The 18,472-nt window shown below is 32.3% G+C and overlaps 1 protein-coding gene across 2 annotated transcripts; it reads right to left on the bottom strand.

Annotated features, from left to right (window-relative positions):
- Positions 1-2,728: 2,728 nt before the first annotated feature.
- LOC148613992 (chromatin assembly factor 1 subunit B-like) lies at positions 2,729-18,355 on the bottom strand. 2 transcript variants are annotated; one of them, XM_088587686.1, is made up of 14 exons: positions 18,271-18,307; positions 17,265-17,372; positions 15,433-15,555; positions 15,122-15,227; positions 14,295-14,321; positions 13,626-13,737; positions 11,013-11,116; positions 10,574-10,670; positions 9,436-9,708; positions 8,416-8,522; positions 6,586-6,640; positions 5,899-6,024; positions 4,365-4,521; positions 2,729-3,149 (listed from the first exon to the last, which is right to left on the bottom strand). In XM_088587686.1, the coding sequence occupies exons 3-14, from the start codon at positions 15,553-15,555 to the stop codon at positions 2,799-2,801; spliced, it is 1,638 nt and encodes a 545-aa protein (XP_088443812.1). In that variant the 5' UTR covers positions 17,265-17,372; positions 18,271-18,307; the 3' UTR covers positions 2,729-2,798. The 2 variants fall into 2 exon arrangements, with proteins under 2 accessions (XP_088443812.1, XP_088443811.1); XM_088587685.1 differs by lacking the exon at positions 17,265-17,372 and having other exon boundaries at positions 18,271-18,355.
- Positions 18,356-18,472: the final 117 nt, after the last annotated feature.

Genomic DNA, 18,472 nt, shown 5'->3' with positions numbered 1-18,472 from the left:
CTTTATGATATTACTTTTCTGTGGAGATCATGGGACCCTATATACATTCCCTTTTTCAATATCGCTATTTGAAAAAAGAATGTGCTGAAAGTATTTTGAATAAAATATGAAAAGACCGGTTTCTAAAAGCTCACAAAAAATGAATAGATTAAAAAGTTCTCATGCAGTGGTGGATCTATGGGGCTCTGGGTTAGGATTCCTTATTTCGATTAAAAAAGCAAAATTCATGCAAAAATGAGCAAAAAAATAGGTTTGAAACCCGCTCCCTTGTTTCTTTTTTTAAATCTCAGGATCCGCCATCGATTCTTAGTGAACAATACACTGGTTTTACATTTATAAATGTTTTCCTCAAACATGCTGGCTAATTGCTGATTGTGATGATTTTAAACACTAAATCGACATGCATAACAAATTGCAAATGAACTATTAAACGCACTTAGTTAATTCAAAACGCAAATCTTAATTATTTTCAATTCACTAGGCACACTTTAAGTATTGGGAGCACACGTTACATATACTTTCTATTTAAAATTCAATTACATATGATTTCTTGTATAAAAGAACGGCCTTTTGTCTTCGAATATAAAAGAAGTCGTGATTTGAAAATAAATGTAAAGGTCTACACAAAGTTTTTTTTAAATGTGGACCAAGGATGAATATTGAACTAGGAAGAGACTTTGGAATGAAAACCAAATAGAAATATATGCGGTTGTAATAGACTAAACGTTTCTTGTGAAAAGGGCTTCAGTCTTATTTACATTTATTATGTCGTTGTTTGAAATACACGAATACATTATATTATTAAGACATTCAATGTAATAGTAGAAGTTTAAATTCCATGTCTTCTTTTAATGAAGTCAAAATGTAGCCCACCATCCACATGTCAAAGAGACAACCCCACACGGATGAAAATGTCAGCCCAATGCCACCCGTTTGTCTTATGTGAACGACGAGGAAACTCTTAGACCACAGGGCAGGCCGAAGCAGCCCCCAAAACATCATTATACACAGGTTCAGCGGAAGAGTTATCCCTATATACTCAAGTAACATAAAATAAACTAAAGGTGAAAACAAAACAAGGCATACTTAGGCCAGAAATTACGGACTAGGGACAGGCGCAAAAATTAGACGGGGTTTAAGTACTTTGGCGTGACAACAACCCCCTATAAAATCTGGCCACTGTGGAAAAAATATTACACGTCATTTAACGCAACTAAAATCAGTTCAAAAAGGTCTAAGTCCCTTGATACAACGGGTATAAAGAAACTGAATATAAATTCCATGAATGTACGAACTAAGGACTATTACATGTAGTAGTTAACTGCCATGCCAGCTCCAGACCACTTTAAACCTACAAACAGTTTTGTTCCCATCGTATATAAAATAAATCCGGATTCTTAACATGTGGGGTTGAGAATCGCAGTATATCAAAAGTCATACAATAAGGTAACTTTTATCAGACACAAATTGAGAAGATTCAACATAGAGAGGTGTTAAGATTTAGCAGAAGCTCAAGTGTATACCAGTAGATATAGTGGGGCCCAATAACATTTCCCGAATTATTAATAGTCATATTAGTAATACTTGTATTCAATGGCAGATCCTGTTTTTACGACTGGGATATGAAATGACACTATTTTCATAAATATGCAAATAGATAAGGGGGCGTCTAACAAATAACAAAAGACAGTGCTTGACCTCAAGTGTTCTGGACATACGAGCATAGGCACTGATTTGTCTTACAACAAAAATCCATATGCCTTACCTTTTCAGGGAATGGGGATTGTTTTCTGAGACAAGTGCCAGGGCATACAAACAAGAGATGAATGTTTAAATAAAAATCTCAGGTTTATAAGATTAGAAAGTCCTTTCTGGAAAAAATTCTCAAGTACAGGTACAATTATAATTTCAAGCACTTGGGCCATCAAAATAGCAAAAGCCTTGCTACAAATGGATATAGAATGACTATATGTGAACTTGACATAAATTGAGAATCAACAGGTTCTGGATTTTTTGCACTACTTCATAGTTTTTAGATTTGAAGGGGTCAAATGTCATTGTAGATGTTAGTTCCACAGGGATATTACATGATAATAAATTGATCTTGTAACTGTGATCTTAAGCTTTGACCATAGCATTTATTCTCAAAACTAAACTTGTATGTACTGTATGGTTAAAAAGCTGATATTTAAATAGTGTACGAGATCAAGAATGCTTATATTAAGTTTTCTTCGCAAATATGGCCAGGGGATACCTTCATATAATAAAATACTTCACAAAGCACAGCTTAATATGGCAGTAGACCTTGAACCTGGAACAGTTTCAGCTCTTATAGACTGCATAAAGCTTGGAAAAAACTCTATACTGTGACAGGACTAATTCATGGATACCAATTTTCATGGATTAGAAAAGATACGCAAGTTCATGGATTCTTGAATTCATGGTTTTGAGGTTTTCATTATACACAATAACGGGAATCTCCTTTTCTTTGGGAACCAAATTTCATGGTCTCTCAGCCACAAAAATTGGTACCACACAAATAATAGTACTTTCACAGTATTTGGATTGAGAGTGGTCAAAGAAATGCAATAACTTTTAATGTGACGAAACTGTTTCTACAAGACTTTTAATAAATGTCTGGTTTAGACAGGGTCCCATTTATTTAGGACTTCTTTAATTATGTTTCAGTGTATTTTACTTACTCATGTAAAATGAAAGCAAGAGTCAATGAAAATATACATCTATTTTATTTACAATTTTATAGATACTATACATATAACTTAGCACTAGTCATTTCATCATGATTTGTTTGATGATAAAGTTATGAATGATATACGTCTTGGTGCAGGATTGCCTGAGGCAGATTTTATTGTAAGACCTGTTGTGGCTGTAGCACCAGGTGTCGCCTCTTTAGCAACACTTCTTGACTTCTCCTTAGCTGATTGGTAAATTTCTTCTGTTTTATTGTCAGAGTTTGAGTCCTTTTTGTTCTCCTTTGGAACATCTTTGCTGTTGTCAATGGCAGTTGGTTTTTCTTTTTCAGATCTTGCTGGAATTGGACTTGCAGAGTTTTGAACATCATCCGTGCTTGTTTCAAGAACCAGTTTTAAATCGCTACTGTCAGTATCCATCGCAACAAAATCATCATTCTGAAAATTTGAAAAATGGTTTTCAGTATTCAACCCTTCAAACAGATTTAAAACTCAAAATACTGTGAAAAACCTAACAAATAGAAATTCTTTGCTTCACTTTGACATAAATCATGTAAATTTGTCCTTCTTGCAGGCATCCCATGATAGATATCTTTCTTTATGAACATAAACATACAAAACCAAACTTCCTTAGAAAAGTTTCATAGACTAGTTCAGGATAAGTTCTGCTTTCAAGATGCAAACATGGGATGATCCCAAATTGAATTATCCCCCCTTGAAGGAAATCAACAATTATTGTCATCCTTCCACAACAAACAATGTCTTTTCTTTCCTATAAAATTTCATAAAATCTGTCAAGCAATTAAGGAGGAATTATGCTTAAAAGATGTGGGGACATATGGATAAACAACACACAGATAGGGTGATTCCTAAATATTCCACCAAACTTCGCCTGCAGGCTGGGATGGGGGTATTTAACAATTATGTTGTATCCTTCACTTTTGGAATGAATTTAAAACAATATGCCTTACCATTTAGTTTATTTTTCAAAGTTAAACTAAAACCCTATAAAGGTAGATCATACCTAGTATTTCTAGTAGATGAGTTTCCTAGTTTTTCTGAAAGATGATCTTTAATGAACATATTTTAGAATTTTAATGTAAAAAACATTGGTCACCTAACTTGATTTCTAGATAATTGAGCCTTAATAAAAGCAATTTTTATATGGTTTCTGTGGAGAATTTCACTATTTCCCATACTTTAAAAAAACTGGCGGATAGAATTTCTTTTAAATTTATACAAAGAACACTTAACTGACATTCTTTCATATTTAAAAAAGAAAATTAGGGGTCACCGATCTATTTTCTTGTTATATCAAAGAAATTAAAAATCCCATTACATTTCTATAGAACATTCTCATGCTAACTATCCCCTCTTAAAAGAGGCTTTATACAATTAATGTTTTAATTTTACCATAAAATGTTTTATGTCAAAAGTCCTTTTCAAATAATTTTAAATGTACTGTTTTAACATTTAAAGCATTATTAGTTACTTGAAAATATATATGTCTGTATGATTTTGTAAAATGGCAGAAAAGAATGCTTCATGTAATAAGATATGATCTTCCTTAAGCATGATGATAATGTGATTGTACTAAGAACAATGTTAAAAAACTAATATGTTAACCTTTAACCATATCTGTACATCACTAACCTTAGAACTAACAGAAGAGGCTGATGGACTTGAATTGACAGATTTCTCTTCCTTAGAGGGTTCAATATATGAGACACCTAGTTCTCCTTTATCAAAGGTAACAATTGTACAGTAACCATCAGTAGAACTGACCAATAAAAATTGTCCATCTGGTGACCTACAAAAAGGCTAATAATTATATTCATAGCATGCAATTAAAATGCACATGACTTTTTAATTACTGGGTGATGGTTAGTTTTTTGCAAACACTTTCCCATCATTTCATGAAAAAATCAAATTCTCATTTCAACAATGCTTGATTACAAATATTTTTACTACTCTTGAAAGTAAAACCAGTATAAAGTCCTCTACTAGTCGAAAGATCTGTTGAAGAGAACAGAATGCAAAACATCATGCATGATTTGTCAATGAGAAAAGTGTCATAACTGCACTACGTTAATTATCTAAGTACAAGAACCGCAACTCATAAAAGAACAACGGACCGGAACAAATTTAAACTTGATCTGTAACTTGTCATGGTAAAACAATGTACCAAATATCAAATGTATGCAGTTGTATCTGTAAGCAAAAGTGTGGAAGACTGATTGCCAAACTGACTAAGTGCAACCCTAAAATCCCTTTGGGCAAAAGTGGCCATTAGGGGACTTAAAATGATGTCAATGCTAGTTCCTGAATTTAAAAAAAAAAGAATATAGTACAATTTAATTTTTTTTTTTTAAGAATTTTTCTCTTTTGCTGATTGGAAAGTATATTACATAAATTTTTGATTTCCTAAGACCAACATCTAGTACTGTAGTAAAACTTGTCTTAACCCAACACTGGAAATCCGAAAACCCGTCTAAACCCAACACTGGAAATCCAAAAACGATCTATAACGAATCCTGAAAATCCAAAAACCTTGTCTAAACTGAACACTGGAAATCCAAAAACCTGTCTTAACCCAACACTGGAAATCCGAAAACCCGTCTAAACCCAACACTGGAAATCCAAAAACGATCTATAACGAATCCTGGAAATCCAAAAACCTTGTCTAAACTGAACACTGGAAATCCAAAAACCTGTCTAAACCAAACACTGGAAATCTGAAAACCTGTCTAAACTGAACATTGGAAATCCGAAAACCTGTCTAAACCATAACCTGGAAATCCAAAAACCTCATCTAAACCAAATCTGGAAATCCGAAAACCTCGTCTAAACTAAACCCTGGAAATCTGAAAACCTGTCTAAACCAAACCCTGGAAATCCGAAAACCTGTCGAAACCAAACCCTGGAAATAGGAAAACCTGTCTAAACCAAACCCTGGAAATCCAAACACCGTCTAAACCAAATCCTGGAAATCTGAAACTGTCTAAACCAAACACTGGAAATCTGTAAACCTGTCTAAACCAAACACCAAAAACCAAAAACAACCTTTCAGTTGAAAGAGAGTTCAATATGAAATCAACAGGAAAATACTTTATTTTCCTCAAAGGCATCCACAAGTGTGAATGCATTTATTAAGGAAATGACAGTTTAATAGGTTAGCAGATCTTACCAAGTTACATCACTGATTTGATGATAATGTATGTTGGAGACATGAGCGAAAGGCATCTGTTGTTGTGTGTCGTAGAACAATACAGAGTCCTCAGTTCCTACAGCAAACACTATTCTGTATGGTAAACTGTTAATACAATGGAGAGATACTAATTATTACTCCTATCCTTCATAGTTCAAACAAGTTATAGACATGTTAAGTACTGGAATCTATAAGAATCAGGCAAAATGGAAAAATAATGAATCATGTTGAAAAAAAAATATTTAAAAAAACACAAATTTAATGTTAATACTTGAGTCAGAATCCGTTTACTGTTGTATTAATTATAATTGATGTAGTTATTTGAATAAAATGTTTAAACTAATACGTTATGGGTGTAGATCACCTTAGTTACCATCTTGCAAAGAATTAGCAGCTAAAAAGCACATGACATAACTATCCCCCTTTTTCCAGTACTCATAGCCATGTGAACAGACAAATAGGCAGATGTGTATCATAATATATATGTCAGAGTACATGTATAAGCTTATAAAATATGTCAGCAATTAATGGATACTCATATATCTATTGCATGGTTTCCTCAACTGTCAATATTTTTCCTAATATGTTAACTAAAAAGAAGACTGATTGTAAATGTATAAGCAATCTCTACTGTTAAAATACATGTCGAATGCTTAAAATGCTCACCTGAACATCGTTGAATATTTTTCCCATTCTTTTAAGTTATTATTATTAGTCTTGTCTGTCAATCAAGAAAAAAAAACATAATTAAGACTTGTAAACAATCAATGCAATGCATGAAACATTTAAAATATATGGTGGCAGTAACAAATGTACATTCAACAGGTGACACAATTCGACTCGTAGGTTTTGAGCTTCAGCAATAAATGCCAAAATAAAGACCAACATAAAACCATCATGAAGTTGCAAATGTTGTTGTCCTAGGAATACCAAAGATACCAGACAACAAACGAAATGGCTTACAAGGTATGTCCCATCTATATAAAGCCACATACCACACATGAAATCAATCCATCAAGATATTTTTCAAGAAAATTTTCTCTATAATTCAATACAGTGAAAAAAAAAGGAATGTACAACAAAATAGGATAATACTATTAGACTGCAACCAGAACTGCTTTCAACTTATGACTAATTAGACTGCAACCAGAACTGCTTTCAACTTGTGACCAATCTATATAAAGCCCAATACAAAACTTGAAATCAATCCATAACTGCTTTCAGCCTATGCTCTGTATAAAGCCTGATACCAAACTTGAAATCAATCCATAACTGCTTTCAGCCTACGCTCTATATAAAGCCTGATACCAAACTTGAAATCAATCCGTAACTGCTTTCAGCCTACGCTCTATATAAAGCCTGATACTAAACTTGAAATCAATCCATAACTGCTTTCAGCCTATGCTCTATATAAAGCCTGATACCAAACTTGAAATCAATCCATAACTGCTTTCAGCCTACGCTCTATATAAAGCCTGATACCAAACTTGAAATCAATCCATAACTGCTTTCAGCCTATGCTCTGTATAAAGCCTGATACCAAACTTGAAATCAATACATCCACTGTGAATCGAGATGATTGCATCAAAATTTTCATGGATGGATGAACAAGGAGGTTCCAAATTACCCCTCACACATTGAGTGGGGTATAATATAAACAAAATAGCTTGAGGCCCTATCTTGCACATCAAAGTTTTTGTTAAGTCAGTGCCCTATAACAGTTTATATACTGTAAACTTAAAATAATGAAAATAAACCTTATAAGCAAGAAAACAAAAATTTAACTAAAAAAGATGACAAACTGACAACTTCAATTCAAGGTAACACTTAAGTACTTCTCTGTCTAAGAATGAGGCAAAATGTGTATAAGGTGTGGCACATGAAGGAATAAAAAGCATGGAGATTTTATTGCTTCAACCAAGTATTTATACCTGATAACATCCGCAAATAACCATCAAAGTGTTTGTAAAATTTGCCTTTTTCAGATATTGATAGGTCAAATTTACCTGAAATGCACAATGAAAAAATCGCAGGAAAATTTTCCTGCAATCTTCCCCTATGTAAGCAGTCAAAAAATATCTATGTCACAGATGCTTCAGGATAAATTTAAATAGCTTTTTCGTTGTTTTCTAGATGTATTGAATAGATTTGTGGCAAAAAGGACCAAAATGAGAAATATGATGTGCCATCCATTGCCTGATTCTTACACAGAATGGTACTTAACACCTCATTAAAATGTCATATACAGTCAATATTAGTGACTGTTTTTCACATCTGAAGATACAGTTGACTTCAACAGTCTTGAAAAACAACCACCAGCCCGACAGCCATGGCTGGTAAAAATGTTGGTGAGCTTGCAGAATTTGGCTAACAAACCAAGTTTATTAAATTTTTTGAGCTTGGGTTTGCTGTCAAAAATTAATATAGCAAAGACCGTTTTGATGCTTTTCTGATTGCTAAAATAGAAAATTTAAATATTTTTGAATACAATTGTACCTTCTGAAATGGAATCTGTTCTACTGATTTTCCTCAATTCAAATTTCTGTGGACAACATCTTACACAAATAGTTACTTTGCTAGGACTAGGTAAATACACAGCTGGTCTAAGAAAAAAAATAATATATAGAGTATTGTCATTCATATTAATTTAAAGATATTTCATTTAAGGAATGTAACTAATACCTGAATATATCATCTTGTATAAAGAACTTTTTGTCAATATATGTAGAGTGGTTTATTCATAGTAAATGGAACCAAATTCTTTATACAAGATAATATATTCAGATATTAGTTACATTCCTAATAATTTAATATTTTGGCAAAAAACTATGATAAATGCATATAAATTTATTCCAATACACATGCCTTTTTTCATACAAGATTATTTCATTGGTAAAAGTAGTCCGGTCAAAATGGGCGTGTTTTAAAGTTCATGACCAAGTTCATTGATCCAGATAAAATAATAACAATAGCATCATTTCTAACAGTAAAATTGTTCACATTAAATTATTTCTATATATTTTTACATGTATTACTGGCATTTTCTTGTTATTGAATTTCTTTCAAGTAAAGTAATGATTCAGTCTTCTCTAATTTTCAAAGTATAATTCAAATTTTTACCCACTTGCAAAAGATTCATAAAGTAAATCTATTTGTTACCATTGCTAGAGAAGAAATAATTAAATCACTTCTGTATGAAGAAGATTGATGCATCAAGTAAGTGTCAATCTTAAATATTTAGAGGCAGCTGAGTGATGAATTTATTGTTTAAGAACCAATGATGAAGCTCTAAAAATATGTTCTGTGTTTATTAAATTTCTTGCTGTGATCTGGCCTAGATTGACAAAACTGCATTAGAAACAACCATCAACCATCTGTATAAGATTGATTGGCTATAATATGTAATTGATGAAAAATGAGACATGAGGTAGCTTTGAGATGAACAGTTACATGTATATGAGAATTTTCGTGACAGAAGTAGGATGAAACTTGTGGAAAATGTTAATGAACTCTCACTTGTTAAAAACCATTCTAGAAAACATATATGTTGCGTTAACAACTTTGTCGCCACATTCAACACAGCCCGCAGGAACAATCAATACTTCTCCATCTGGTGTAAACGTCAATCGTCTAAAGAACGACCGCATGGTGTCATCATGGAACATTTTGAAAGACCTGACTTTGGTTTCTGATGGACTATCTGACGAGGTATTTGCTGGCTGTGGTAATGACATCTTGGATATATTGTGTATACATTTGTCATTAGATAAATTGTATATTCTACAAGATCTACAAAAGAAAAACAGGATTAACATCTAAGGTTTATATTCACTTTTCATATGTTCTGAACTAGTTAACTTAAGTAACTGTGATCGTTCTTTTATTTGATATCTCATTTCGTCTGTATGGTGTATGTTGGGGTATTCCATGAAGAGATTTGGTTGTGTTTTTGAGTGATTTTTATGATGTGTTTGTTGTTTCAGTTCATTTTTGACCATACATTAAAGGGGGATAATAAGGCCTTATAAAATTAGTTTAACCCATCACAGACATGCACGTGTCCATAGTTAGGAGACGTTGGTCAATAATGTGTCTTTGTGTGGTTACTTTACCGTTTAGTTTTATTTAGAAGAAGTGTCATTGTTCTGTTATCATCTATTTTATTACTTTTGGCCTTTCAGAGTTCACTTAAAGGTGTGTTTAGATTTGCAGAAGATCTTCCAGTATTTATCATAAAGGAGCATTTGTTGTAATTAACAAAAGCCATTCCTTTTTCTATGACTAATGAGTAACAAAGGCATTACAAAAATACCCAAATTAATTGAAAGAAAGGCATTCCACTCTATGTACAACTTGACAGACACTTCAATTCACAATTTGTACTGTAAATATTGACCTTGACATAGGTTGTGACATTCATTTCTTTGTTATGGTTACTCAACCATTATCTGTTTATGGTATCAGAGCTGTTTTTAATGATAATCCTTGTTTTTCACAGTATTCTATGAAAATGATCCATAAAATCTTGAACTTTGTGAAAGTTTAAAAGGTTCTGTGAGAGAATCCCAATCCCTAGAGCTTAATTTGCAGTCCAAGTTCATCAAAGATACAGAGAATCTGTATGAGTAAATACTTCAGTGGTATAGAGACCTACCTATCTGTACTTAATGTTGCTACATATTCATTTAAAGGGTCAAATGCAACCCCCTGCACAAAACTTTTATGGTCGCTGAATAAGCATAATTTCTCTCCTGAAATGATATATCAAATACAATTATTTAAGTTCAAAGGGCATTGTATTAATAATCACCTTATAATCTTTTTTACAGATTGCTTAATATATTAAATGGAAAAACTCTTTTATCAATGACGATTTTCAGTAACATTGTTATTAAATGTCTGCTCCTTTGATCTTTTCTCATGGAAACCAACGACTGATTACACTATGTACCTTCCTCAATTATTCATCAGTCGATTTCAATTGCTTTCTGCAGAAAATGGTGGTTCAAAATAAAAAGACTTATTTTCACAATCATTTTATCAGGTAAAAAAAATCAACTTGTTACTGTATAATAAAAGCTGTGACACATTACCTTTATTTACATCCCATAATATTGCAGTATTGTCCACAGAACCTGAGATCATACGTTTACCATCTGAAGACCAGCTGATATCATATACATCTTCAAGATGGCCCCTGAAAATAAAATAAAAAAAATAAGATGAGCCATTACTGATGCCCAGATATTAGATCTATCTGTAAGAATTATTATAATGACACATTTAAGAAAAATAGGAAATTCAAAAGAGCATCTGACAATACCATGCCAATCTAATGGGTATTAAACTATACTCCAAGTTACCTCAGATTGTTTGCGGTTTTTTGCGTTTATTTTTGTAATTACTCAACGGTTCCTTTCAAAAACTTGCCATTTTATTCATGTCGTTCTGTACTACAATTCCCTTACAATTATTTTTCGTTCTTACCTCCGAGATTGAAAAAATTTAAAATTCATTTTTGCTATGAGAATTTTGCACTGAATGTATTGTTTATCCGCCATCTTGTTTCTATGGATATTTTGAAATGTTCCCTATTATCTCACAATTGAAGAGCTGAAATACCATGATTTCCCGCCATACTTCTGGTTCCCTGCTAATTTATTACTTTATGTGGTAAGACTCATATTAAGTACCAGTTGTAGCATTTTCATTCAGAATTTCTGGTTTTGTCTTTTACTAAAGGTAAAGAGCAGAAATATGGCGGGAAATCATGATATTTCAGCTCTTCAATTGTGAGATAATAGGAAACATTTCAAAATATCCATAGAAACAAGATGGCGGATAAACAAAACATTCAATGCAAAATTTTTCAATCTCGGAGGTAAGAACGACATGAATGACATGAACGACATGAATAAAATGGCAAGTTTTTGAAAGGAACCGTCGAGTAATTACAAAAATAAATGCAAAATACCGCAAACAATCTGAGGTGACTTGGAGTATATGAAAATTAAAAATCATAAGCAATCCTTTTCTTCACTATGTGAATCACTCATGCACATTATATTTTTAATGAAGAAGATCAAGGGTAACTTGAGGGTGTGGTTTTTAAAATAGGAATTATGCAGTGTGACTCATTCTGAATGATGAGATTTCGAATATGAGGCAGGTGTAACTTGTAAGAAGACAAAGTTGAACATATATATTGATAATTTAAAAAAGAATAACTATGCCTATTACAGTTTTACATTGATAGGATTTATTTTTATCTACAATCTAACAAAACTTCAAGATACCTGTATGAGCTATAACAGATTTTATTTTTGTTCTGAAGGAAACCAAGATACTAGCAGAAATTAAAAGAATGTAATCAAGGAACAAAGACCAAACATGGAAAACAAACATACACAACAAAGACATAATTAACCAAAGTAACACATACAAAGTAACAAAAGTAAATGAGCAACTCAGACTCCACTATGAACTTGGAGCATGGACCAGGTGCACCAGTAGGATAAGCATCCTTTGCTTTTCTAGAAACACCCACTTAGTTGCTCAAAAAAGTCAAGTCCAGGGCAGATGAAAGAGGAAAGGAAAACTATGACATGTCGAACAAATCAGTTTTCATGGTGCAAATGTCAAAGAACACAAAACTAATAAAGATCCTTTAATACTCAGTTTTACCAGTTTTATCCTCCTGTCAAACTGAAATCCACCACTCAGTGCTTCTGAGGTCAAAAGTTTAATTTGTATTGACTACTGTTAAGAAGACTTTATTTACTATTAGTTATTAATTAAGAATTTGAATCAACAAATTATTTTTTTTCAAATACAAAAAATAGGGCATCTATTGGGACATTAAATGATACCTTGCCATGTTGTGTTGTATTTAATACTCATGGACATATGCTAAATCACAAATAATCACATAAGTCATAAACCAAAAATTCAAACTTTATCTACACTCCATAATCATGATGTACCTTCACCTTTTTTCAAGTATTCAAAGGAAGATAAATCTAATTCATCAAGAAAAAAAAGTCTTAAAATGAAATTTCAACTTGATCTACTCTACAATGCCCCCCCCTCCCCCCACCCGAAAAATAAACAAAAAAATAACACTTGACTACAATATTTACATTGGTCAACAAAAAAAAATTTATTAGGAATGACTACATCTTTATTTTAATTGAGGAAAAAAGCAATTTTTTGCTGTTCTGCAATACAATATGAAAAGCAAAAATTTCTTTTTCACAGAGTTGATTGATTCAAAAATGAGTTCCACACAGCACCTGGGGCAGACGTTCTATCAGGAAGGGGTTTCTTTTAGGCTGTCTATTATCCCTTACAATATGGAAGGTGACAAATGGTTTTTCATTCGCCATAATTATCAAGTAGTGTAAAATAAAAGAATGACTAATAAACACAGACTATCCATTATTTATCTAAATTAAAGGGACAACTGACTAGTGGGCAGGATTTAAAAATTTTGATAATGTCCCATTTTCTAATTACATTTAGAATTTCAATTGGCCTTTCTTATGGTATTATGTTTGAAGTTTAAATGGATATTTTCATCTGGATGTGATAAATGGGGCAATGCCACCACTAATTCCATTGACTGCATTTGTCCATTTTATATAAACCTTTAAGGTGATCTCTGCCTAAGGTATGCTAATATTTCAACAAAACAGGTATGTTAATACCTTAACATTTTTATCACAACCCAGTTTTCTTTGTTGTCTTCCTCATCTTCAGCAAACAAGTTATTCTGTGGTACCGGAGTATCACTCAGCCTCCATAATATTATCACAGTATCTGGTTTACAAATAAAAAAAATATAAAAAGTGTATATGTGTAAATAAGTGGAAAATTAACAATTAGTTTGTTCAAGTCAGGAATATAAGTTTAGACTCATTGAGCTTGTTCAGAAATTTGATTTATTTCATTTTAGGGGAAGATTTATTTATCCATGATTTTTTCCTTGAAATTTGCTCTCTTTTTCCAGAATTCAACATACATGTACCTAATGCTAAGGTACAACTATACAAGTAAATATGTAAAGATTTTTTTTTCTCCATTTTGTGAATTATCATTATCTTTTGTTGTATCCAGCTACACATACACAGTGATCAAATTTAAGGGGAAATACTTGCTAAATGCAAGTTAAAATTAATTTTTGCTTGTACAAATTATTTCAACTTGCTGAAATTTGCTTGTGGAAATCTACAGGTATTCTAAGTTCAGCCTGAAACTTGTATAGCAATGTATAGTAAATTTTCAGTACTTGCTAAATTTAGCTGTTGAAAAAAATACAATCAATGATACATCTTTGGCAAATTACATTTCCATTATTATCATATCTTAAAACTTACCATCACCAGCAGTTGCTAATAATTCCCCTAAAAAAAAAAACCACACAAATACTTGTAATAAATGTCAAAAGTTTACCCTGTCTATTTATATTGAATTTTTGCAACAAGAAACTAACTATTCTTTCATCAAAATGGTATTGAAGTTTTGGATGAACTTAAGAACCATATAATTTACGGAATTCATTGAATATTACGGTACATGTAGAATGAACTTAAAACAACTAATTTTTTTTTTAGAAACAAATGAGAACCGCAGTCACACTTCAGTGCACAGTAAAGCAAACTAAAGGAAACAAATCATGTTTCCTTCTACAAGACAGACCCTATTATTTTTGCAGCAGACCATCAGGTTTATCTCCAAAATGTAAAAAAAAAAAAAAATCATATTTCTGTTCTTTCGTTTTCCGGATTATTGGGAGTCTATTGTCTTCCGATTTCAACATTTATATGTATGATAACATGGCAGCCCCATGACAGCCACCCGTGTCCTTTCGATTGTGTTGTTATTAAATTGAAACAAGCCCCATTTATGAATTTAAAGAGAAGTAACTTAGAGACTGTGTAAGAAAAGATAAAAAACATTGTATCAATAAAATCATATTACTGCTTTAGAGCACATGTATAAAAATGTCAAAAAAGGAATTTCTGTCTTTATAAATCATTTTAATCCCTAAAACCTTTTTGAGTAATTGTACATTCCGAAAAAAACAGAGAGGAATACATTAAACATACATGTGCATAAAAAAACCATGATACATCTCAAATCTGGCACATAATTTCCAGGTGTAAAAAATAAAAAAAATTGATAAACTACAAAATTTACTTACCATCAGGAGAAAACCTACAAACATTGACAGCTTTGCTGTGTCTCTTCAGATTGGAGAGAAAGTCAACTGTACCTTTACCATCTCCGTCCAATTTTACTTCCCATATCTGTAAAAAGACTAAGTCATGATTTCTGTGGGAAAATCATTATCATATTTCTTAAAAGAAGTTCAAATGAAACTATAATCTTCATGTAGTCAGGGTACATATAAACAGCAAGGCCTTAACTAGACACTAATGACAAGGATAAGCTTTAGTAAATTATCATCAATAATTCAATAATTTTTTTTCAGTTTGGAACACAATGACTTACTCTTATGAATTTATCTACACCTGTTGTCGCAATCCTTTTTACTTTTCTTTTCCCTGGCTGATAGTCTATGCTGTAAATTGGGTCTCTTTCATGCCATGATATTTCCGGTGTAGTTACTTTCATCTGCAAGAAGAATGTATAATACATGCTCACAAATTAAAATGCAATGAACCTATGCATAGATGACATGATTAAAAATATCAACCTATGTGAAACAGGTCTAACCGTTAATCATTTCACGAAAAACAGACATGTACAAGTGATGTCTACATGTCTTTCTTTTGATTTCATCATTTTCAAGAAATGCTTTTCTCTGTCTTCAGTTCTCATAGGCTAATCAGAGGGTGACCCTTATGCTGGAAAGGTTTGGTCAATTACATATATTGTAAATAAAATTGAAAACCACAGTAGTTACCCCCTTTTCAGAATTTCTGGACCTGCCACTGGTTACGTAATAAGAGAACTTGATAGTTCACTAGTAGTATGTTCTGTTACAAGCTCTTTTGTGTAGAAAAATAAAGAATATTTTTACATGTATGAATGACATTGATTATCCCCAACAGAGGTCTAGCTAGGATTTGAAAATAGAGGGGTGCAAGGAAGAGGGCACTTTAACGTGTAGCATGTTTTTTTTTTAACCAAAGAGGAACATTGATCTTAGGTTTTTTTCAAGAATTATGTTTGCATTAAGTCAGATATATCTTTTTTTTGCATGTTTGTATTCTTTTTGCATACCTGTCAACTTTTGAAATTGAAGGTGGGACAAAATGTGAATGGACAGTATCGCATTATATTTTGTTAACTGAATATGTTTTATTGCATTAATATGTACATAACAGACGATTAGGGGCAAGTGATTCTTTACATTTATGACATACTGTTAAGTGCAATGTTGCATGAAATGTAACAAATATTCAATATTGCTCCAATTAAATTAAAAATCGCATATCTTATAGAGAAATATTATTTCCTATATCTATTGCAGTCACAACTTTTGGAAAATGCCTTGTTCTGTTGAAGATAAAAGAAAATTTTTTAAATATTGAAATTGTAAGGGAGGTAACTGACATTTTGAATAAACAAACATGTACAACATGTAATTGTTTACACCAATGGTACATCAAAACTTAGACCTGTTAAATTTAAAATATTTGTGAAACTAATTGCGCAGTAGAAATTATTAACCAGTGATTGGCTGTCCATTAAATGGTAACAGATCCAATCGGGATCCATTTTCTGCTTGTCAATCACCAATCATCCGATAATTTTGATCAGGTGATTGAACATTGATTATTACCTGAGGTTTATCTGAGGGTTAATTATGACGTGTAGTTAATGCAGTGTTCTAGAATACCTATTTCCCATTACCCTGGACAAGTGAAATTTGGGTCAGGGAAAGTTAGGTACTTATTTACACTTTCCCTTGGCAAGTTGAAAACTTCATATGCAGAAAGGATCTGTTTTGTTAGGAAAGCAGTCATTGACTGTGGGAAAGTCGATTTTATATGGATTTTTTTTGTGGAAACCTCAATTTCTGAAAAATCCTAGAACACTGTAATGAAGGTGAAACTTCTTAATTGGCTTGGGGTAATTTATTAACAAGAGTGTAACCTTAAAGGGACATTCAGATAATTGTATAAATGGTACTAAGGGGGTACTCAATAGTGGCTGAGGGGCATGGGTATGATAGGGGCAGTGTGTGACGCCCCTTCATTTTAACCTAGCGAAGACACTGCCCATGCACAAATGTAGCTGCATTTTAACATGTAAAAAATGTATCAGTATATTTGGTTACATGGCATTGGCAATGAAAATGCCATTACAGTACTTGCCTTTAGACACAGTCCTCAAGGAATGCCCTATTAATCAATTTTCAAACTGATACATTCTGTTAGAAATACAAGTATCAGTGCACCATAACTTCTGTGTTTGTTCCTAGTCTGTAAACAAATCCATGCAATGCCACGAGCAGTAAATACTACAAATATCCCTTAAAACAAAGGTTTTAGGCATGAACGAGTTAAATTTGTACCGTAGTCTACACTTAAAACTGCCTTTAGAAGATTAGACTCCTGTCAGTATGTTTTCTTAATGAGCATTTTACAGAACCTCTGGTTAGAAAATACAAGAAAGCACTAAGGCTTTTATAGACCTTTCATCATCTTTGCTAGTATTCTTTTGTGTAATAATAAACTTTAATACACTTATACAACTTATATGTGTTTGCGCAAAAATGCATACATGTAATGCTGCAAAATTCAATGATAATATTCAATATGCAACAAACAGGTTGAGAATTCTACTGTATAAGGACATTGAGTACCTGTACACACCTAGGGATGACCTACATGTACCAATCAAGTCAATGAGATACCTAAATACATCATTATTACATGTTTACTGTTAGTTGTTCTCACATATTATAATACAGTTTTTAGGTACATTTTCCATTGATGATTCCACCTAACAACTTTCATTATTGTCTTCTTTTTGACATAGAATATTTTAAGTACAGCATAAAGACTATTAAAGTGGAATTTCCATGAACTGATTGACAACCAGTACATAATTTAGTTAATAATACGACTTGCAAAGTAAAATCCTTATGGCGAAATTAAATTTCCATAATTCTCTTACCCTATACAAATGTATGTTTTGGAAAAACCTTAATCATAATCTGAAAGGTGAAAATTGAAAAGTAAGGGAACTGCTTCATCTCATACAAAAGTCAGAAAACACAATCCATCAGTCTATCTATAAAAAGGAATTATTCAATTGAAGTAACTAGTGATTAAAAAAGTACAGTGACACTAAACGAAATAGAAAATCGAGGAATACCTTAGTGGCCAAAATTGACAGTGTTTACTTCTTTGTGGTTCATAAACTGGCGGCAAAGCATCCCGGTCAGATGAGTGTTTGAGTTCACGCATATTTGTATTTCCTTTCATATCAGAGATAAAGAGATGAAGTTGGTATTTTGATAGTGAAAATCACAATAACTTATTTAGATAAATTATTTTATTCTTCAATATGAACAAAA

The sequence above is a fragment of the Perna viridis genome, chromosome 6, assembly GCF_037379345.1.
Source record: "Perna viridis isolate PV_CMFRI_1.1 ecotype Kerala chromosome 6, ASM3737934v1, whole genome shotgun sequence".
NCBI lineage: Eukaryota > Metazoa > Mollusca > Bivalvia > Mytilida > Mytilidae > Perna > Perna viridis.
Note: the sequence above shows the minus strand (reverse complement) of the source record. Positions and strands in the feature narration are given on the sequence as shown.